The sequence below is a fragment of the Ornithodoros turicata genome, chromosome 8, assembly GCF_037126465.1.
Source record: "Ornithodoros turicata isolate Travis chromosome 8, ASM3712646v1, whole genome shotgun sequence".
Lineage (NCBI taxonomy): Eukaryota > Metazoa > Arthropoda > Arachnida > Ixodida > Argasidae > Ornithodoros > Ornithodoros turicata.
In genome coordinates this window covers 30,605,712-30,628,338 of record NC_088208.1, presented here as the reverse complement: position 1 = coordinate 30,628,338, position 22,627 = coordinate 30,605,712, and the positions used below count along the sequence as shown (strand labels likewise).

At 45.7% G+C, this 22,627-nt stretch overlaps 3 protein-coding genes across 10 annotated transcripts in view; 2 read left to right on the top strand and 1 right to left on the bottom strand.

Moving 5' to 3' along the window:
- LOC135366928 (activating signal cointegrator 1 complex subunit 2-like) overlaps positions 1 to 4,322 on the top strand; it is a 119,663-nt gene extending 115,341 nt beyond the window's left edge. For 3 of the 4 annotated variants that reach the window (XM_064599925.1, XM_064599926.1, XM_064599922.1), the window contains 5 exons: positions 228 to 329; positions 590 to 781; positions 1,424 to 1,514; positions 2,472 to 2,610; positions 3,963 to 4,322. In XM_064599925.1, coding sequence (XP_064455995.1) covers positions 228 to 329; positions 590 to 781; positions 1,424 to 1,514; positions 2,472 to 2,610; positions 3,963 to 4,096 — 658 coding nt within the window. In that variant the 3' untranslated portion in view covers positions 4,097 to 4,322. The remainder of the gene's footprint in view (positions 1 to 227; positions 330 to 589; positions 782 to 1,423; positions 1,515 to 2,471; positions 2,611 to 3,962) is intronic. The other variant, XM_064599924.1, reaches the window with a different exon arrangement.
- Positions 4,323 to 5,147: 825 nt separating this feature from the next.
- Positions 5,148 to 13,925, bottom strand: LOC135366930 (polypeptide N-acetylgalactosaminyltransferase 1-like). 2 transcript variants are annotated; one of them, XM_064599928.1, is made up of 12 exons: positions 13,709 to 13,925; positions 10,427 to 10,821; positions 10,155 to 10,335; positions 9,647 to 9,816; positions 8,835 to 9,042; positions 7,863 to 8,033; positions 7,656 to 7,773; positions 7,381 to 7,567; positions 6,497 to 6,639; positions 6,327 to 6,440; positions 5,423 to 5,563; positions 5,148 to 5,347 (listed from the first exon to the last, which is right to left on the bottom strand). In XM_064599928.1, the coding sequence occupies exons 2-12, from the start codon at positions 10,710 to 10,712 to the stop codon at positions 5,201 to 5,203; spliced, it is 1,866 nt and encodes a 621-aa protein (XP_064455998.1). In that variant the 5' UTR covers positions 10,713 to 10,821; positions 13,709 to 13,925; the 3' UTR covers positions 5,148 to 5,200. The 2 variants fall into 2 exon arrangements, with proteins under 2 accessions (XP_064455998.1, XP_064455999.1); XM_064599929.1 differs by lacking the exon at positions 13,709 to 13,925 and adding an exon at positions 12,471 to 12,698.
- Positions 13,926 to 14,653: 728 nt separating this feature from the next.
- The window catches only part of LOC135366924 (polypeptide N-acetylgalactosaminyltransferase 5-like), a 110,900-nt gene continuing 102,926 nt past the window's right edge, over positions 14,654 to 22,627 (top strand). For 2 of the 4 annotated variants that reach the window (XM_064599917.1, XM_064599916.1), the window contains exon 1: positions 14,654 to 14,833. The gene's annotated coding sequence lies outside the window, so the exon portion shown is untranslated. Of the gene's footprint in view, positions 14,834 to 14,902; positions 15,012 to 22,627 lie in introns of those variants that run through there. The other 2 variants (XM_064599919.1, XM_064599918.1) reach the window with 1 other exon arrangement.

Sequence of the window (22,627 nt, the reverse complement as noted above, 5' to 3'; positions counted from 1 at the left end):
CATGATGGACGGCCCTGCCGACCGGCATTCCTCTCCTATGTCTCATACTCGGTGCCCTGAGCACCGCTGTGCAGACGATGCCTTTGTCCCTATTTTTCGTACAACTTGCGTTCGATTCATAGAGCAGATTTCGCTGTCTGACCATTCGTGGCTTGATAAACATACCTGATTCTGATTCTTCCAACACTGTATTACTTCTAATACACCCACAAAACTTTCTGTCTTAGGAAGCCACTGGTGTTTGAGCCGCGGAGTATATATGACAACGATGAAATGGACATCCTTCGCAGGGATGATGTAGACCTGTCTAGGTTTCATATGGGGAAAAAGTATGTGCCTTTTGCTCTATTCCAGCATTGTGTCTTTCTTTCACACTTAAATGAAGAAAAATTTTTCTTATCTATTACATTACTGGATAATGGGCAGGTGCTGAGCACTGCTTTCTTCCGCCGTTTTAGTGTTTCAGATGTGCAGGTGCAGTCTCTTTATCATTGCGCACTCTCTCAACTCTAATACATGTGGAAATGGACTTGCAGTCGCCATATGTCTTCAGTACCCATATACATAAAATTCCCACTTTTTCGAGCAGAAATAAGACGCCAAAGTCTCTGGACGACCCGGCGCATGAGAAGGTGCTCAAGGAAGTGTACGAGAGGTACAACATAGTTCAGGATGAAGCTGTTGCTGAAGATACATATGAGGATGAGTATGACGATACCTATGACACAAATGACGTTGGGTTGGAGGAGCCATCACTAGAAGACGAGCTGACGTTGAGGAGGTGAAGTTGAATGCTGTTTTATCTTCTAGTGACCACTAAAGTTGCAGCAAAATCTGTTGAAATCGCATAGGTGGTGTTAGATGGATTACGCAAATGAATGAGTTGATTTATGGTACTTCGTATTGTGGGCATTCGTGTGAAGCTGTTGCAACGTTGATAATAGTAGTTGATAATAAATGTTTAGAAACTGTTTCGATATACGGTCAAACTTCTTTACAACGAAACTCAGGGGACAGCAAAAGAAATTTGCTGTAAAAGTATTTTCATCAAAAAGGATGTCCATTATTGGACGTATAGGGCTCCAGCGGGACCGCAAAAAAATTTGCTGTAGTGGTATTTTCGTTATAAAGGTGTTCGCTATAAAGGAGTTTGACTGTACATAGATGTGAGTGAGATGTATGCGAGATAACATACTGAGAGGTAATCTAAGGTAGATTATCCTCATGGGGTGTGCTATTAGCTATTACTGACACCTACTCTAGATGTCTGTGGGAACTTTAAAGAGCTGGGCTTCATTTGAATTATTGATTAATTAGATTGTAGTACTCAGTGCTGCAGATCTTGTCCCGGAGATGTGGCACATAGCCTAGGAGCTGATAGGTTTTTTTTTTTTTTTCATGTCTTGCTCCTTCGCAACTTCAGACCCTTCACTGTGCCAAGAGTTCTGGACACGAGACCAGGTAGAAGAAATGGAGACAACCGACAGGCCGAATATGAAGAATACACTGATGCTGTAAGGAATGGTCCCCATAACCTTGTTCATATTTCTGAGGATAACTGTTTCTTTTTACTGGGAGACATTACTGCATTTAATATGGAAATAGAAACCATCAACATCGCTTCATTCATCAGTTTCCTTCCTCGTGATGTTCAATTTTTTCACATCATTGGTTAGCGTTCTCATCTACGAAATGCATGCGGCTCTGGCACTCATTTGGTTAGCCGTGGCTTGTGCGGGCCACTAGTCTGGAACACAGCATGTCAGATACACACAAGACATGGTAGAAAGCGCACAAAGACACGGACTAGAAGAAGAAGACAATACCGACGACAATACTAGTTCGTGTTTTTGTGCGCTTTCTACCATGTCGTATGCTTACCAACTAGCCCAACATTGTTTGTTATTGCAGATACACACAACAAATAAAGAGGGAAAATACCAACATTTATGCACCCATATTTTTGTTGGGGGGTGGGTGGTAGTTATGCAAGCGTGTTAATTATGCGAGTAAACATAGTAAATGCTATGATACTGTATTTGCACGAGTCTAACATGCCCCCGGCTCTTAACGCGCTGGTGAGTTTTGGCTAGAAACTGGAATAAAAGCTCATTCAATGAAGAGATCATACTTCGGGTATATGGAAATCAATGACAAAATCAAAATGTCTTTTATACGTCGCAGAAAAAGGAGAAAACGTAACGCTGCTACATGTCGCTGTCCGAGTCTGACGAAAGTTCTTTGTCACTTTCCCCCGACCAGAGGCAGTCGTTCAAGACGTACGCATGGTCATGTGATTGCCACGGAAACGCGATGCTCATAGCGATGCGGCCTGCCAGCTTTTGCCGGCTTGACAGGCATGGTCCACGATTCTAATGCGCAGGCAGTTTTGAGAGCATATTTTGACAAAAAAAAAGTGTGTGGTAGAATCGTGCAAACGCTGTAACTAACAGTGTGTTGTTGTCATCAAGGTTTTCTTTCTTCAGCCTGAGCAGGCCCCACCACGTGACCAGTTTGTGGCAAATCCAGCGGAGGTACGAGCCAGACAGGAACAGAGGTATCAGGCAAGGCTGGAGCAACGTGGAGGGGCTCGGAGAAGAGACGTTCAAGGTACATTTCAGATACCTTATTGGCATGTTCAGTACCCTGATACAAGGTACTGTAAAGGAGTTTGCATTCGTGATGTGTTCATTTTTACAAATCGCTCATTCAATCGTTTGCGAAGTTGTTCGCGTATTTTGAATTTCGCGGTTCTAGGGAGATTCCTTTCGCGGGATTAACGTCAAGCTGCGTTAGGCATCTGGCATCATGTCATTGCTTCGCTATTCAGGCTTTATACAAGCAGGATGTCACTCCATAATGTAGGACAAATGTGAAAATGAAGGAATATTCATCCTTAGTACTTTCTGTTGTTTTGTGACGACTTAACTTACAGAGCGTATCCGGCAGATGCTATGCCTCTTTATTGTCGAGTACAATTTTTCGCAATCGCGAAGTTTGCAAGAATTAATACATCGCGAATAAAAATATGTTTACGGCACAACCTTCTAGATTATAATGACCATGTCATCATCATGGTCCCCAGCGCTGCGTTTCGAAGCTAGCGTTGACGCTCAGCGGCCCGGTTATTGCTTCCTCAATTTCTGCAATACTTTGTACTTCAGCTGACCTTAGTATTTTTGTACAAGCGGTGCCGGCAATGCCTCTTTCTAAAGTTGATTGTCATCATCATTCTATGCGTTTTCATAGGAGCTGTTGCTGTCGTCTGCAACAGTAGTCATACGTCCGCTTCAGCACATTCATTCAAAATTCACATTTCCATTGTCCAACCACGATGTAGATCTCACAGGCTGATGAGTACTTCCCCTAGTGGATCTTGCAGATAGGGTTGCCACCTCTCAGAGTGAAAAATACGGGCTGAGGGAGATGAGGTGGAATAGAATGAAAGGAGGAAAGGCTCGTGGGAAAAGAAAAGTGGGTGAGGAATGTTCTAGCTGGCTCGACCCAACCACGAAGAGCTTTGCACAACCACTGCTCTTGTACCCTCTGAACACAAGACGTAATGAATAACAATGATAATAATAATAATAACAACGAATAATAATAATAATGAATAACTAAGAAAACGACTGGTGACTGCGGAGTTTGGTCTGTGCTCCAGATCTATTCAAGCTGCAGTCGAATGTTGAAGGAAAAACCCCGTAAAAGCCCTTATGAAAGGTCTTGAGCCACAGATACCGGCAAAAGGCTGCCGGTATCACCTTCCTACCGGCAACCGGCAGAGGAAGCAAATAACCGGCCGTGCCGGTATAATACCGGCCTGGTGGCAACCCTACGTGCAGACGTGCTCCCCAGGGGGATGCTGATTATAACATGGTCCCTATAACCTAGTAGATCGTGGTTTACAGTGCCTCGAAAGGTTTACCTCAGCCACAGGTAAAATACTGTCTCTTTTCTTGAAGGTGGTCCGAGGGGTCAGGGCCAAACGAGGGACGTTGTTAGGGACCGTCAATACAAGGAAAGGCATAAGGGATCCTTCACACACAACCAGCGATCTCAAGCTGATTTCAAGAGAAGCCGGGGCATGTACTCCTAGCGATGCTCTTGTCCATTCTGTGTGGAATTTGTGCTGTACATAGGGGGTTGAGTGCGTCTACTGGTTTTCCGAGTTCTGTGCACTTTTTTCAGGGTGTTCTGCAGGGGTGTCAAAGTGTGTGCCCACTTTTAAGAGTTTCATTCTGACCAGAGTGCCTTCTCTGCGTGTACATTATACCTGAACAATGCATTGCGACTGGAAGGAAATAAATGCGACTGTTGGGAAACTACTGACTCCCGTAAAGCAACCAGTAGTTCGAAGATGCAGTTCTCTTCGGTGTCCTTCCAGCGTTGCCATTGACTTACTAATCCAAACATTGTGGAAAAGGATGGGAGCAACTTTGTAGCACGGTTGAAGGGAGGTGCTAGCATTGTCCGACACACGGTCACGAGCTTAAAATGTATCGGTGATGTGTTTTGTGGCATTTGCGTCGCCAGTGCTGCTCATCCCTGACCTTATCTGTTGTGGATTTACCTGCTCAGGTTAATTAGAAACTTGCCATGATGCTGGATTTATATACACACACAAAGCAGGGGAATACTATCTTCAAGTTGCTGTTGACCGTGCATGTGATAAGTGTTTTTCATGTAGAATTTACGTTTGATTGTTTATGTGGGCTGAGACTTAAGTAATTTCGTGCAGCGTTTTGGTGTGGGGGGAAATTAATGTATTTATAATTATAAATTTTAGTTTAAAATGATTAACAGATAATCTGCCAAAGTAACTTTTAAACCTCACGGACCTCTCTAATAGAGAGAGCCCTCATAAATTTTATCATCGTTATCACCTACTTTCTTGCTGAATGTCTGGAGCTCTCACTTTGCCATAATATTACTGTATTTTCTACCACTATATACCTTCGAAAGCTATTCCATCATGCTGGAAATCTGGAATTTATCTGCAAAACTCGTAACATTTTATTTGTTCTTCCTGTTGGTTGATATGATTTCTATCACAATGGTGCATCATCATGTTTGTTATTCACAGATTTGCCCCAGTTCTCATTTACCTCAAGATGTTACCAGATAATTACCAGCACTCGTTGCCGGCATCAAAGTATGTAACGCAGGTCTTTATTCTACAACACGTTATCGACGCTACAACTCATGTGACTTTCTTCCAATCAACTGCTTCCATGGTCCATTGTTGACTGCTACCTCCATTACAACGCTGCAACGTAATGCCTTGTGGACTGTGTTGACTGGGGAGGTCCAGGCACATCTTCGTCTTCTTGTGCATGATTACGTGCAGCTGCAGTTCATGTTGAGAAAGGCATTCCTAATCAGTATTTACAGTCACAACATCATGTCTATCTCCACCACAAACCTTTGGGTCATATCTCCATTTTTGCCTCGGCAGTTCATTGCACGCAATCATCACAACATTGGTGTCTGCCTGTGATTCAGGGGAGTCTAGGCATATCGCTTCATCTGTTTTGATGAATCCTTCTTCGGTAAATACAAAGTACTGGAAATAATCATGAACCAATGCTCATGGTAAATCACTCAGATACACATTGAATCCTGTCATTGTACTTGATCAGCATGTTCAACTAGACTAAGATGAAAGTCGGATTTTGCAATTTAAAATATTCAAAGCAACATCTTACTAGCAAGAGAAGGGAAAGAGTACAAGCAAGCTGGTAACGATGCATACTAGAGGAAACCGAGAGGCACAGAACATGAAAGGATAGAGGAAAACTGAGCATTCGTTTTGTCTGTCGTTCTGTATTCCGTGCCTTTCAGTTTCCTATAAACATCTTACAAATCAAAAGTTTGCAGACCAGAAAAAACTGACGACGGATTGAGTCAAGCTTCTTGCAACTACAGGTTTTCCCGGCGATTTTAATCCAAGTTCCAGCTAAATTAATCCATGCCCCATAAAGTTTGCATGGCACGTGGATTAATTTCGATGGCGCTTGGATTAAAATCACTGGGAAAACCTGTAGTGCAACTGTGTGTTGCTAACATGTCGAACAGAAGAAATTTTTTGCCGTACAGCAGAAGTATACTCCACAAATCTGCGTTAAAGTGTGACCAATAGTTGTCAATGTCACGAGGAACGGTTTCAGTGGAACTCCTGTTCCATTCTAGAATTCAAGCACAGGTTTGACTGTTCAGTGAGAAATATTAAGAAGGCGCTGTTCTTAACTTGGTCACCCAAGGATTACGAGTCTCTGCACAAAACTAGTCACTAAAGCTGTTGCCAGCCATGACAACGGACACATTACCTGCATTGGATAATGCGTGTAGGAACATTCTTCAAGAAGCACCCGTCCGACAGGCTGATGGTAGGTTTTAGAGCTCGGCCGTTTGAAGCAGAGCCCGCTCTTCTTATTACGGATCTGCGAAGTATATGCTTTGCATTAAGTCCCATCGGGCAATTTATTCGATGACCGACCTTGCCAAAGAACCTATCGTCTGCGGGAAAGAAGTGCTCGGGCCACACGTTCTTGAGGTACCAGTCGAAGCTCTTGCAGCGTAGTCGCTGCCGCAGTTCTCTCCTGGCAGAGACGTCTTGCTTGCGACCGATCTTGTTTGCTTCTGTGGAGCGGCACAACGTGTACTTTAGACCTTGTTGCTCTCGAGTAAACTTAAAGGGAAAGTTTGCTCCCTAACGTGATTGAAATAAATATGTATGGCACGGGCATCTGACCGCAGTCAACTCTCCTGCGAGGCAGTTTTTCTCGTGATCTATTCATTTCCAGAATTATGCGTATTCTACCGCGAAAGCCAGCTACGAGGAAGAGCAAGCAGGAGAATCTCCTCATCGGCTCGCGTGACGTTTCCGTGACACTTCGCCACGTGTGGGAGCACGCACATCCTACCCACGTGAGCCTGGCTCAAAGGGAACGCCCTCGTGACGTCACAGTGACGTTGCGCATACCTCACTGTACGCGGGAACTTCGAACTCTCAGGATTCCAGCGATACATGATTGTAATGCAAACAGTAATCCATGGCGCGAAAAGTGAAGCAGGGTGTACCTTTGGTTTCCGTTCTGAGATGAAGAATGAGGATGAAATCCTCGTAGAGCCCGTCCGAAAAATATTTTTATCACCCCTAATAGACCTCTCCCTGTCTGTAAACAAATGACGTCATAGTGTTCGACAACGCCACCAATTTGGTAGAGTTGAACTACGCTCGAAGCTTGGGGAATTCGAATTCGTTGAACCCAGCCCTCCCCTTCCGATTCGTTTCGGTTTTGGTCTGTCTACCAACGTCATGATGACGTTTCTCGGGTAGAGGTCTATTGGTCGCTCTGAATCATCAAAAGGAACAGTCACCTCGGTTCATGTTGAAGTAGAAAGCGGCCCAGTCGTCCATCCAGACATTAGCCACGCGAGCAAGATTGTTGTAAAGGATGCCGCCGACCCCAGATGGGTGTGGAAAAGAGTAAGGGGAAGACCGCCGGAAAAGATGGGCCACGTGGGAGCAGGGCACGATCTCGACAGAACCCCCACACTGCCACACCTGTCAAAGTATGTCATTCTCATTAGTGCACATAGGCAATATTAACATTTAAAGCTAATAGGTTAGCGCTAGTATATTATGAATGTACCCTGAACGAGAGTTCCATGTTCTCTCCTCCCCAGATATTCATTTGGTCGTCGTACGAACCGAGATCATAGAAGTAATCTCTGTCAATGGTGAACAGACCTCCAGCCATCACTGGTGTCCTGGAAGACGAGACATAATGTCCACAGTTTGCTAAATGGCTCTTTGTAGAACATTAATGGAAACTGAAAACTGAGTTTGTGAGCATTACTTGATGGGCTCCGTGGGAATTCCTTTCCTTCGTTTTAGTTCCCGTTCACTGACTGGAAACCAGCGAAAATGGAGCTCCCAGTTGAAGGCGCCCCAGTGCATCTCGAAGCTCCTGATGAAGGCAAATGTCTCGTCGTGGATTATGTCGATTACGGGGCACACCACTCTCGTTCTGCAAAACGATTTTGAAAAGTGATTGTCAGGAACGTTAAATAGCGATACTACCATTTTCAAACTTTTTGTCGAAGCAACGTGGGCTGTCTCGTGCAGCCATTTCGCAATACAAGTAGACCATCTCAGCACAGTTCCCCAGTTTCCATCTCTTCCCTATTCCCCGTAGGCCTGACTAGTCCCTCACCCAAATAAAGAGGTAACGTTTCGAAGTTGAAGCGCACGAGGTTTCTTCTGTGGAACCATGCCGGTCTACGGCTACCACATACCACTTATTGCTACCTTGTGAGTGGACAGACACTTTGTCACAAGGTTTCTCCAAACTTTACCCTTCCCCCAGCGCAGAGACAAACTCGTAGCGTATTACAGAAAGAGCTTGGTGGTGCACGGTTGAATAGCAATGCCTATCAATTATGAAGTAAGGCTACAATGCTTATCGCCCTGAAACCACGTATTTATAGAGGTTCGCAGGGCAGCTGTGCGTGGTACGACAAGCCCGGAGCTATTTGCAGGAAACCTACTATTGCGAGAACATTCCTGCTGAAACTCCTCTGCGAAGTTTCTCAGCATTTTCCACTAAAATGTCACGTGAAATGCAGTAAACCGAAAGTACGTCATTGTAATGTACACCATTCCGGCTTCAAACCCACTGCCGCCCGCATACGCGGAGGGCGGCGCGCTTGCTAGCGACCGCTTCCTTGCAGACAAGCGTCATGCTTAAGTCATGCCGGTACGGAGTTTCTGGAGCAGGGGCAATTCTGTACAGATTAGCAAAATTTGCATAGTGTACAGCAGGACTTACTTGTCTTCTGCGACCCTCGCCAAGAGGGGCTCCAACCATCCCTTGGTGCATTCGCAGTGGGCATCGAGGAACGTTAGTGCCCTGCCTTTAGCTACCCTTGCTCCCAGAAGGCGAGCCCTGATAAGTCCCGTTCGGTTGATAGCCCTGATTACTCTGCTTGGCACAGGTAGCTTGGAGACGTACGAGTCGAGCGGCCGCTTCAAGAACCCTAGTTCGCCGTGAGAAAACGAAAAAGAAAAGATACTGCAAAAATATTCATGTGGGCGAGAAAGCAGCTGATACTCATTATGTTCGATGGACCTTTATAATACTGTGCTTCACAAATTTTAAGTTTCAAACGTCATATTTACACATGAGACGTCTGTCTCACGATATCGAAACTGAAACTGCTGGCACGCTCCTTCCTCGGGATGCCCTCTGCTCAGCCAATCGCTGCAGACGATCTCAAATACAGGCTTCCGGTGGCTACCATGCAACTGATGATGGCTCGTCGCCATAGTTACGGCAGTGATTGGCGGGCTCTCAGTGACTACGCCATGCCATTTAAAAGGCCGCGAAGACCGAGGGCGTCGGTCACTTATTATCGGTCAAATTCACTTATTATCGCTGCCAAAAACTTCTGTCGTCTGTTTTGTAAAACAGTTCCTCCTGCTAGAACATGGAACCGGTATCTAGATGTTGTCCTGCGACATGCGATCGCGTTTCTGTGCGCGAGTTCCTTTTGATTCGGGATTCATCTGCCGCAACGAAAACCATGACAACCGCGCGCTCTTTCCCATTGAAGCACAAAGAAAAGTACACTTCGAACTTACGTCGTTCACTCGCATCGTCCACTAAAATGATCTCCCTTAGCAATCTGCGAGGCGATCTGTTGATCACCGAATGAACCGTCCTTAGAAGTGTAGACCACGCTTCATTGTGGAACACGATAATAACGCTCGTATCAGGCAGGTCACTGCTGTTGAAAGGCATCTTCTTGCAGCTGTGCCAATAAAAAATAAATGAATAACTGAATAACTCAGTGATACATCCCATGTATTCACGCGAGTGACATTCCTCGGAATACTCCAGCGGAAGATACTCCAAACATCATAGCTTTTTGTTGCCACGTGAGCGCGTGCGCTCTACGTCATGTGTTTTCGCCTCCTGCTCCGTATTCCATAGCAGACGACAGGATCGATGGTGTCGTCTGCTATGTTCGCAATACGGCGCTGCGGTTCTTCCGCTCCGTGAGTAGTTCTTGCTTTCTCTTCCACTACAATATTCCGTAGGGAAGTGGCTCGTTGTGAATACACGGATACTGTTAGTCGCTTGACATACGTCTTTTTGCGCACATCGGGCAAGCTGCGGTTGAGTGCGATCTTATCGCTGACTAGAAGGTTGAATCGATTGACGTGAAACAGAGTCTTCATTTTGGCGTTTTCGTGAGGCAAGGCGAACACGGCTTGCCCATTTTCACCCGCGTTCTTCACCGGGGAAAATTCATTAGCGTTGAGTATTTCTGTGGAGAAACATCGTACGCGTAAATATTTGTTTCATGTTACAATCCAATACAATCGGACGAATCCCATCCATCCATCATCGAACATTACCATCCGTTAGATTCGGCGTGGTCTCCCAGGGCATATCCTTGCCCATGTAATGCCCGACGATGACATGGATGCCACGCCTATCGATGTACTCTTTGTGATGAGCGCTGCGACGGATCCAACGGCGCACGTCGGCGTCATCGTCTTCAAGCCCCGTCTGGTGCAAGGTGACCACAAGGAAGAAGGCGCACAGCATCACGCTCAGAGCGACTAGCGCCGAGCACCGCTTCAGGCGTCGGTCCAGACGAGGAAGAACTCTTGGCATCGTGGTGGCTACGATATCGGACATCCAGGAGCGACGCGGCCTACCGTTTCTCGGGTCCCATCACGCTGCTGCATCGGAGGTGTCCGGGCTAAAGTTACCTCGCCGTGGTGCTGGCACATGGACATGTCAATCTCTGTAAGTATAAGAAATGTCCCGCGTGGTAAATTTTCGCATGGGGCAGGAATTGTGGGGTACCAGCTCCCGCGGCATAATGGCTAAGATGATTGCTTTCCACGCGGAGTCTGCAGGGAGGTGACACGAGTTCGAACCCTGTCACCGGCTGTGCCGTCTGTGGTTTTTCCTGGGTTTTCGGACGACTTTCCAGACGAAAGTCGGCACAGTTCCAGTACACACGCCTATTCAACGCCGACCGAATGTTCGTCATTCTCTTCTGTGTTGAATGCCGGGCGTTGGCTGGCAACAAAGCGCATCCTAATTATTATTAAAGCGCATCACTCAATTTATGGCAAACGCATCGGCCGGTGGAGCCTAGATAATTAATGGTCTCGCTAATTGGATTGTCTGGTTCGTCCTTGCATTAAATCACAATGAGCATTAGAGGGTCAACGAGAGATAGCTAACATAGGAGTTTTTTTTGTCTGTGCAACCGTGCAAGAGCTAATAAAAGAAAAAAATATATAATAGGGCATCAGAAAAGATGCGAAGGGTACACTACTTGCGCGAGCGATGGTTCATCAGCGATGGCATGAGTTACTAGCACAGCTGAGTGGATCGCACGTTCGGTATCAATATTTATATGCACGACACACAAAAATACACGCAGATAAAGCTACTCGTTGTCGTAGTATTTCAAAAATTGTTCAGTGTTCTCTGGGAAATATTATGTCGAAATACGTCAAGACAACCGGTACCGGGGGCTCGAACCTGCTTTTCTTTTTTTCGAACACGGCCTTCTGTCCGTGCGTTCCTGGAGTTATGTCCGAAGCGAGCGTATAAGACCTTCTCAGAGATCATTTCGTGGCACAAAAGTTTTCCTAAAACATCGTATATTAAGTTGCTCTTTCACTTTCGCGAGGGTGTGGGCCGGAGGATATGTGTGATTGTGTGATTATCTGTTCATTGCATGTCTTCTGTATTTGCGTACTGTCCCTCCTTCTATGGCATTCATGCCAGAAGTATTACAAATAAACAAATAAAATAAATAAAATACCCGCGAAAGTCAATTTTCGCGGATAACACGAAGCCGGTTTTATAGAAACAGCCATTGGCTGCGGTAATGGCCAATCGAGCTCTTACAGACACCACTTTGGTGGTTCCCTTGACACACTACAGTGCCACCTACCCGAAATTCTGAAACAAAAAGTCAAACAATGCTATGCTGGCATGAGAAAAACCGAAATAGGAAATATCGCCGGTAATGCTACTTGTCCCTTTAAATGCCTTTTGCGATTATTGCCGGCTCCGGACCTCGGTGGATGCAGTTTTTGTCTACTTGAGCTACCCTTGGCTCTGACAGCGTGGTCTTGCGTTGCGAGCCACGGGGGTGAAGTGAGATGATAAAAACATGCTAACAATCAAATTCTCGAAAGCCAATCCCGCGCAAGTCAAGGGCAAGGCGTGTATGCACATAAAGCACCGACACTCGAGTTTATACAACTGACACTACAAAGGACGTAAGAGTTAACGAAATAATTGTGCTATAATGTTTGTTCCTGAAGTTCTCTTTCGTGTGTGCGTTTCTTTGCACTTTCGACCAAATTGCGATAACAAGCAATAACACATATACTAACGTAAGAGAAACGGTCCCGTAGTTCAGCTCACCTACAAATCATTTGCAGCGTTGCACGCAGAATCTTGCACCCGGACATTTTGTACCTGAACTGCACGACCATCTCCTGCAACTGTGTTGGCACGCGTCCTGTCAGCGTGTTGCCATCAGTCGACCCCTTTCTGCTTTAATAGAATGCGACTCTATAGGCATGAAAGGGCTGCTCTTACGTAACCCATCCTGACCCCTCCCTCTATGTGCACGACTGTCTGCATGCTTCTGTATTACCGGTGCAGTGGACCGCGCCATAAGCTCTCCCCGCGCACATCTCGTGGAGCAACATTTTCATAGTTGAATATTTATGACCCGCTGTGATTGTAATGAGTGCGCAGCAGTTCGAATGTATTGATATGATGTGGGCATTTCGCTTTAATTTACTTATCAACTTATCACCCAACTCCATTGCACTAGCCTGCTGTCATTGACGTTCAACTAAAGTGTGTGCACTATGATATGTGACTTCGCGGATAACTGAAAATGTTTGTTCGTTCGACGCTTCAAAAAGAGTTATTTAACGCTAATTCCTGTAAGTAATCTTATTTCCGTACTGTATTTTCAAAACTGATGCGGTGTTTTGTTTCTTCTTTTTTTGCGTTATTCACGAAACAAATTATTCAATTGAGCAATAACGTGGTATATAGTATCAAATAACGTAAAACAGAAATGAACCGTGATATCTCGCAGTCCCAAACAAAGAGATATTTATTCGTCGTTCTTTACAACAGCCAGCCCCTAAGGACGACCAGCTGTAGGATGCCTATAGAACTATCGGTAGCGCGAACTGCCCATCGTGTCACTAGTGCTGCCACTGTACCAGGTAAACATTAGGAAGCATGTGTACACAAGCACAATGGAGTTCTATCTTGCTGCTTGAACATCAATTAACGACATGCTACAACGTCACTATACCACCACAAAATGATACCTGTTTTCGAAGGCTAGGTAGCCGTGCTTCTTTCTGGCCAGTGACACTAGAGGAGTACGTTTAAAGGTACCTATATTTTGGAACAGACCGCTTTTCAGTACCCTTGTCAATACACTTGGCTACACAAAATATACCGCTCCCGAGACCCCACAGCACAATCTCACATGAAGTCATCGTTGATGAGCCACAGGTCTGAGCAACACCGTGACAGTACATACACTCCTACGCCGCACCCGAAAGAGAATACCACCCGCACGGGCACACACACACGCGCCCCACTTCACCGAAAACATCCTTACCACCCACCTGGCAACCTGACAGATATCCATTTTGGAGATTTTCCTCGTCTACGGGTCCTGTAGTCACTGCAGCATCCCAGGTTATGCTCCATTCAAGTTACGAATCGCGTCGGAAATTCCACATGATGCTGAGAGACGAAGCCCACGCACAGCGAAGCCATACATATCCGAACTCATGGGAAGAGAAGTCGTCAGACAGGATTCAAGGTGGAAAGTGAGCGTGGAGGGGCGCACCATCGTATGCAGTCGTGGACCCACCTCTTCGTGTGTAGCTTTATTTTGTGCGTATGCTTTATTTTGAACTTTGTACTTTGTGCTTAGAGAACGTAGACGGACTTTCTCTCTCCCGGGGATATTTTTTTTTTTTTTTTTTTTTTTTTTTGAGGAGCGGTATAGACAATGCTGGAAGAGAGAGCAATGGCACGGTGAGAGACCGATACGTACGTGTTCTGCACGGGGCAGACGGAAAGGCAAAGAGAGGGGGGGTGGGGCGGGTCGGAGAGGGGTACTGGGACTTCCTTGACAGCTACTATGACCGCTTTCTTTTCTACTTTGTAGATGCACAGAATATTTAAAAACGACGTCGCTGTCCATGCGCAACATCGCTCCACTTTTTCTCTCCATCTCTTTCTCCTCCTCCCCTTCTTCTGTATCATTTCACGCGCTACCTTGACAGGTATGGTATTAGTGAGACAGACCGATAGTAAGTACAACGTTGTACGCAGAACAACGTGGAAGTTTCATAGATATAGGAAACAAAGACCACGGTCAAGGGAAATTTGGACGTCCAGTGCACGCTGATGATGAAATATGACGGGCACCATGTGGCGTTCTGATTTTTTGCGATGTTTGCCATAAAATCCGCGCGCGTTGCCCTTTAAACTTCCGTTTTCATCAGCGGAACCTAGATGGCGCTGCGATCGAAGAGCGCCTCGTCTGCGGGAAATGACGTTCGGAACGGAAGAGCGGCGATGCACTCTTGCGAAATGTCATGGCGGTTACAGAATGCCTTCGACATCCTTGACGTGTGAAACAGGTGGCTCCAGGACATCGCCGAGCCGCGGGTTGTGAAAAAGGTGTTGTGTGCGGGTCTCACAAGGTGTCGATGCGACGACGGAATACCGAGTGAAAGGTTGGTGAGGCCTCCGTTTTTGTGAATGATCTTGATACCTCCCGCGCGGTGGGCAGTCATGTGCTGTTCGTGACCGTGTGCATTCAAACCTCCCCCTTTTCATGCGTAACAGGCATTGTTCCCCGTTTCCTTTCACTCATGCCACGTCGTTTCACAGGTCTCCCTCGTAATTACGAAGGTCAGTCACATTTACTTTCCACTGAAAGCGGTACTTCGAGCGGATGTGAGAGGTAACATCATAAACGCGGATGCTTTCAACATGTTCCCATTCTTCGCATTGTTTATGCTTTAAAATGAGATTGAAATGCTTGCGCTGACCCACGCATGATGCGCCGGGTCTGTGACCTAGCTGGTGCCGTACGGCTCATATTAAGAAAAATAACTTCTCGTGTCTTGATGTGCTTATCACCGGTTTTTCATGCCGGTGCTAAATGCATGCAAGCCTATACGCGTGACGTTTTGTGGCTAAACAGTGCAGCGTGTTGCGTGTATAATTTCACTGTCCATTGCTCCCCTCACTGGTTGTGGTTGCCTCGGGGCAGCGCTGTAACTTTCTGACCGGACATTCAGGTTCCCTTGGCATGCACGACGGCCGGCTATCTTGGCCAGTCTTGTGATGAAACGGCGCTTCTCTGTCTGTGCATACTCACATGTGGGCTCTTTTATGGGTAGTGTGAGGGCTGATAGGATGTGCATAGCAAAGTTCGTGATAATGTTATCTGTACTTTCCCGGGACACGTTGCCTTTGCCAGCGTGGATGATGTTGACCGTATACTTTCTGTTTGCGTTTTACGTGGTATACGGTGCAAAATCTTTTAGAAGCGGGATCGGTGTTAGTTCTGTTCTGCAAGAGTAGAATGTTGCACGCCATGATTCCTGTATTGTTCCTGTATCACTCCTGTATTGTAATAAGTATAACCTGTATTGGTGCCTCCCAATTTCCTCGTTTTTACCGAATTATGACTGCAATTATCTTTTTTTTTTTTTGTTGTACTCGTCGTATCTGTATGCCGTGCAAAACGCTGTGTTCGAGGAAAATGGTAGTTACATAATTAAACGAGCATTAAATTCAACGCATCAGTGCACTCAAAAATACTCCAGCATGACAGCATACCAAGGGTTATGCACTCCATAGCCAGCGGCGCAGAGCTTTTCCGCGGAACGCAGTCAATGGGACTTTCCTACTTCGCTTGTGTAGTGTTTCCGTAGGTATGAAGCCTATACTATAGATCTCGATGTCGATACTAGAGATAATGTAAATGAGATGCCTAAAATTTCCTCCTCATTGAAGATTCAGTATGTGTAGCTGCAGGCATCGAGGTGACATATGAGTAACATAGCCTTTCAAGATATACACGAGTAAAAAATATATATATTAGTAGGTTTACTAGCAAATATCAGTGAGTATTGATAACCTTTTCCCCGTCACTGCTTCAACCAACAAGTTACTAGAGGACATTTTATCCGATCGTTGAAGTGTGCTGTTGGAAATAAGTTTGCTCCGTCCGCGTGCTAAACATGTTAAAGACTCCCGTATACGAGGTAGAAAACGGAGATTCACTCGACGTCTTGTGCCCTGCGGAAACCTTAGAAGAATTTGCCCCGTTGGCAGACTGGCTTTAATTTCAACTTGCCAAGTCCGCGATCCTAATCTTTCGCTAGTAACACAGCCGCTGCTGAATCGGTTGCATTGAAAAGGTGTCAGCAGCGACGAAACGCGAGGCCAGTTGATAATTGCGCCGTTTCCCGTTTCGGAAGGTGAAACAGAGAAAGTTTTCTTCGAGCGGTAGAAACGCGAAGGAAATTGCGCAAATCAGGATGGTTCATCGCAGTTTCTATATCCAGGTAGTGAGCTGTGATTCGTGCGCCGTCCTTGAGGTCATGTACGCAGTCAGTGGCCTTGCATAATGAGCTCGCAGCAGTATAGGCGGTACTCGGACGTAACGTATTTTCCGGTGTATAACGCGTACTCGTGTATAACCCGCACCCCTAAAAACGGGCTGAATTTGAAAAATGTTCGATGTATAACGCGCGCCGCAATGGTGCTACAAGCTTCTGTACTGCCACCAGTGTGCACAATAAACCTAAGCGGTCCATCATAATATGCATATGCTATATTTGAAGCACATATAGTCAGGTCCCTTAAACTCCGATGCAACAGCGTCGCTGCCATAGTAGAGTTCAGTCCCTCTCTGCTTTTCCGTTTCGCGTCCATTCTCAATCACGCCATTCTTCTGAAATGAATTCGAGATTATTGACTGCTGAACCGCGTCCTTAAGCAGCATCATGAACCGTTTATGAAGTCCAGTGTCCTTTCGCCGGTCTTGTCAACCGATCATAAGAGATACGGGAGAAAGCCACAGCACATCCTGGAAGAGGCTAGAGTTTGTACGTCACCGACCTGAAAAGGAACTCTGCAGGAAATATTTCCGTGTATAACGCGCACCGTTAGATAACGCGCAGGTCCTCTTCATAGCACTTCTTTATTGTATAACGCGCGCGTTATACACCGGAAAATACGGTATGCACTGTGCATCACTCTCCAAACTTCGTACCATCCTTAGGACACTCAAGGGATCGAAATACAAGATGGAACGTGTGGTGTCGGATTCCATATCGTGCACATCTTCTTACTTTTATGAACGATTACGCGTTAATTCCATTCCTCAAATACGCTTGCCGTCGTTGCCGTTGTTGAAATAAAGCACGCACCTTTAGAATACTGAAATTCAGGAAAAGAACGATCTTGCCGTAAATGTGCCCTACGCTAGAAAACGGAACAATCCCGCGCGTTTATTTCGCCATTGTTGTTCCTAACCATGTTTCCCGGCTGTTCTTTTATGTTCGCTCGAAGCAAATCTGCAAGGACAGTGTGTAACATTCGGCGTAAACAGTACGCGAGAAATAAAAGCCTCCGTATATAGGTGGAATCCGGACTCCAACGCGTAGCATCTTCAAATGTGGATAGCGCTCATATTGCTTATACTGTCGACTCAATAACACTCTTTCGGCGAAACGCCCAAACTCACTGTCATATACATCACTTTATAGGTTGTTCTGTGCAGACATAACTTCGCAAACCTTGTGAGTGGAACAGTACGAGAGCGTATTTTTCTCTGCAGTTTAGTAGTTTCCTAGTGCACAGTTGAAACTGCTGGAAGTGGAACTTTTTAGCGACTGAGATCTTGTTCGTTTCTCTTTTCTTTTTTTTGTTAAAATTTCTAGAAATACCGTGGTCCATTTGTTTCGCTGAAAGTTTGCTGGACAGCAAACAGCGAGCGCAATGTGTTCCATATGCACTCAGAAAAAAATGGAGTATAATGGGGAGTAATTGCACCTTCTAGTCCCTTAGACTGCAATTACTCCCTATTTTAGTCCCCTAAACCCGACATTTACTCCCCAGGACTACAAATCGTCACTGAATTTCACAAATGGTCTTCCTAATATAACAGTCTACGTAAATATGCGCTCTTGGTCAATTTAATGGCATAAGGCTGTATAATTCAGCCAACTTAGCAATTTTCCACCCACACAGAGTAAGAAACAGTTAGTGCTTCTTTCTTCGCAAATTGTGCCCTATATGTGTCGCAAGATTTTATATCACTCGACAAATCACGGTTGCCGATTTAATTCAAAGTATTTTCATGCGCATGCGCACGAATTATGTACCTGGTACTCTTAAAACAGAGCGTGAAATGCAGTCTCCACTCTGTAACATTCATTTACTCCCGTGCATTTACTCCTGAAAGGGTCTTTTTCTTTCTTTTTTGTGGCAATGCATTTAGCCCCCAAAATGAGTAAAATTACTCCTTGTATTTCTTGGAGTGTAGGGTATAGTTCACGCAATAGATTCGCATATATATTGCGCAAATTTTTGTGCGGAAAGTGGACAAGATCGCTTTCCCTTACACGCATGGTCATGGATAGATGGACCAGCTCCTTGTCCTTGCTACCAAATGTCTACGACCCAGGCATGTTCCTCAACCTAAACCGAGTACGCACCTAACGAGTAATTATAATAACAGGATGGAACGCGCACAAACCGGATCTCCGTTGCGTTTCGGCCATTATATTTGCAGTAACGAGCGTTTTCCCCCCATCACGAGGTGTCTCAAATACTCCCTCGTCTCGTTCACGCAATCACTCGTAGCGCATGCGCAATCTTCGAAGACAAGACCCCAGTCGTGGAAAGTTTTAACTAAAAGATCTTCGGCGGCACACGGGGAATAAAGAGCTCACGAGAAAAATTCCGTTTCTTCGCAGGACTTTGTCTGTCTGCGTGCCATATAATGGCACAGAGAAGGCCAGCCCCTCTGCCTCGTTTCTGAAGCCCTCGGTCCGCAATTTCATGCAAATGAGGTCTTAAGAGCCGCTTCTTTCTAATGGATCCGGCGCGAAGACTGTACAGCGGCGAAGGTTAGGTGGCAAAATATTTGCCTTGCTCGCTTCAGAAAGTACCCGTCGTTTCGCGTCATCAAATTTCCTTTCTGCGCGCACGGTCAAGGGGAGCAAAAGTTCTAGCGCCCCCCTTTCATATTATATATGATGTAGAGGCACATCGACATCGGCCCCCGGAATGCATATTTCGCCCGACGTAAGACACGAGGTTATTTTCGCGGCCAGATGGCGGACGTCAGTTGCAGTCTTCGCGGGGTATGCTGTATGTTATGCCGAGCTATGAGTCTTTAGGGAACTGCCCGCTCGTAACTCAGTGCTCGTAGCTGTAACTTCGGAACGGTTACAGATTGAAGATGCAGATAGAATTTTTTCTTCTTCCTCTAATATGGTCGATTGGTTGTGTATGATTCACTCATTTCGTGAAGGCCGTGTTCCGACTCAGGGGCATGTCTCGCGTACACGCGTCAAAGTTCGGAGTTGGGAAAGGGAACTACATGCCTGTGCATACGCTCTAAGAAAGAGAGAGAGAGAGAGAGAGAGAAAAAAAAAGGAGTAAATGGAGAGCAGTCACAGCTTCTAGTTCTCCTAGATTGCAGTTATCTCCCCATTTTAGTCACTTTACCTTGAAAGCTACTCCTATAGCACTGCGAATAGTCCCTATAGACTGTGTCTTGGCACTATTTGGCCTTAGTCGCTCTTGTGGATTTGTCGCTCTTGTGGATCCTTGTGGAAGCACTCTGGGATTTTCTGAACTCGTCTGTTGATCTAAGCTAGCACACCTCCCCAACGACTTGCGAGGGCGCCTCAACTGAGGGGACAAACCAACCACTCTCTCACTCATCCCCCTTTCTAGTCACCTTTAGTGGTAAAATACATGTTGCCAAAATTACAAGCACGGATGCGAATCGTAAAAGAAGGTAAACCCGTGCGGGATGATGCACTATATCCTTGGTCGCACGGGAAATCGAATGACATTCGTTCACCGAATGATATTTGGGAGCTCATTCGAATTTGCTCTGCAGCTCAACCTGGGCTCTGAACTGCTTATGCTCTCTACATGGTCGAGGTGCAGTAAAAAACGGCAACGTCAAGTAGTAATAATAAAAGTTCGCGGCCTGATGCATGTCTTACGAGATTATGGTTCTTTTAAAAAATGACTACATCGTACAATTTGCAAAGAACTACCGCTTTCTTCCCAGTCAGCTCTGGAGTTTCGTGTCGGCCATATTTATTTGTTGGGCGTCCACCGAACCTGGATATCGTCCACGAGCACGTATGGCTAAAAATTTTGCTTTCGCGCTGTCTCTAAGCTAAAAAAATAATAATCGTAAATAAAGACTGCGTCTTTGGATATTCTGCCAAACGCTTCTAAATGCGGTATCTTTATATTACCATTTTCCGATCCTGATCTTTGGGTTCCCGTACTCGCTTCGGTGCCATTGTAACTTCGTCCCTTCGCTCTCTTTTGCTTCGCTCTCACTCCCTTCACAACTGTACAAAAGCAACAGCAACAAGGAAATGGACGCATGTACTCTAGTATAATGCTGTCCTGTAACTTACGAACGACGCTTTCTTTCACTGTGTATACGTCTACGCATTACAAACGAACGCCATTCAGTGCCATTTGCTGGAAGTGATATTCAGTTTCCCAACAGGGGTATAACGACGCACACTTTATTAAATGAGGACGCATTTAATAAACCGATTCTAACCATGTCATAAACGCATACGCTTTATTTTTTATTTTTTTATTCACGTTTCTTCGTCGAGGTGGGCTGTTTCAGAAACGGATATCTGTGCACATCGCATTCGTACCGAGGAATACACGGAGGCTGGCGTCAATAACGTTCATAATCTGTCGGGTGTGGATGACCCGCACCGCACATGGCGTGCCATTGACAGGTTAGCGGGCAAAGCCTTCTGGGAAATCCTTACTGCAGCCAAATTAGTGACTCGCGCATCGAAAGGGCCACACTGGTTTTCACTGTCAATTGGGTCGTGTTGAAGCGAGACGAATACGAGGGCAACGGCTTTTTTTTTTCTTCTTTTTTTCGCAGCGACGCTCAAACGCACGGTCAATCGAATTTAGCTTCGGCGGCGAACGGAGACGGGGGTTTTAACACCGGAGCGAAATGGATGTGTGCAAATTTGTTTAGGGCCGCGTGTGCTTTTGTGGGGCACGGAGGGGTAAATTGATTAAGGTGGCATAGCCACCGGCCACTAGCGCGCGGACGGCTGGGCTGTATAGTGGGAGGGAATTTGCGGAGATAGAAAGACAGGTAGAAGAGGGGTGGGAGAATGATAAAAGATGCGCGTGTGGGCGATCGTTAAAGTGGAAAGTGGGCAACCAGGTGGCTATAGAGTGATAAGGGTGATGAATGGCACACTTATTAGTATATAGGGTGCGTCACGTAAAACTGACCAGAATTTTTTATGAAAACCCTATGGGAGCAGCGTAGATGTTGTTTTTGCAGTTGAGTTCTATACAGCCAGGCGGACATATCGTTTTCAATAAAGTGTCCAACTAGGAGATGGCTAATTACCTAAAATTCATTAACTTTTTAATTAGGGGATTTCGGGCAAAAGCGAGATAGCAGATTGATAGACTATCCTCGTTGTACACCATTCCACGTTTAAAAAAATTCTGAAACACGCACGTGCGCTAAAATATCCATCCCCGAATTTTGGTATGCAAATGTGCCGAAACCGAAAACTCGCGCCTGAGAAGCGCATCACCCACTCCGACGGATGCTTATCTGACCATCTGAGCGGCACCTCCAAATCACGTGACCCTCTGACGTGAAATGAGCGCTGTACTCACCGTGTTCCCGGTCGCTGCGGTTTTGGTTTCGGCACATTTGCGTACCAAAATTCTGAGATGGATATTTTAGCGCACGTGCGCTTTTCAGGATTTTTTTTGCACGTGGAATGGTGTCCAACGAGGGTAGTCTATCAATCTGCTATCTCGCTTTTGCCCGAAATCCCCTAATTAAAAAGTTAATGAATGAATTTTAGGTGATTAGTCATCTTGTAGTTGCACACTTTCTTCGAGAGGATATCCGCCAGGCCGTAGAACTCAACTGCAAAGACATCTATGCTGCTCTCATAGGGTTTTAATAAAAATTCTGGTCACTTTTACGTGACGCACCTTGTATACAGCCAGCAGAATAGGAGGGGTCCAGTGGTAGGTGGAAATTTCCGTGCGTATTTTCCTGTTATAAAAATGTTGATACACTGGAGACAAAGCGTTATAAAGGGCAATGGTATTGGTACAATAATCGCAGACACGGTGAAGACTTTACACGTGCAGTTAAACACATTATACGTGGAGGTATAACTCTTGAGAACTCTAACCTCTAGCTCTATAAACTCTAACCCTGCCCCTGTTTTAAGAAA

Bases quoted from the DNA above. Each gene is read 5' to 3' on its own strand.
- LOC135366930 (XM_064599928.1), bottom strand. From the start codon at position 10,712: ATGTCCGATATCGTAGCCACCACGATGCCAAGAGTTCTTCCTCGTCTG. The intron at 9,043-9,646 runs GTAAGTTCGAAG...ACGGCGAACTAG, and splicing joins GGACGATGCGAGTGAACGAC to GGTTCTTGAAGCGGCCGCTC. The intron at 6,441-6,496 runs GTCGGTCATCGA...TATACTTCGCAG, and splicing joins ACGATAGGTTCTTTGGCAAG to ATCCGTAATAAGAAGAGCGG.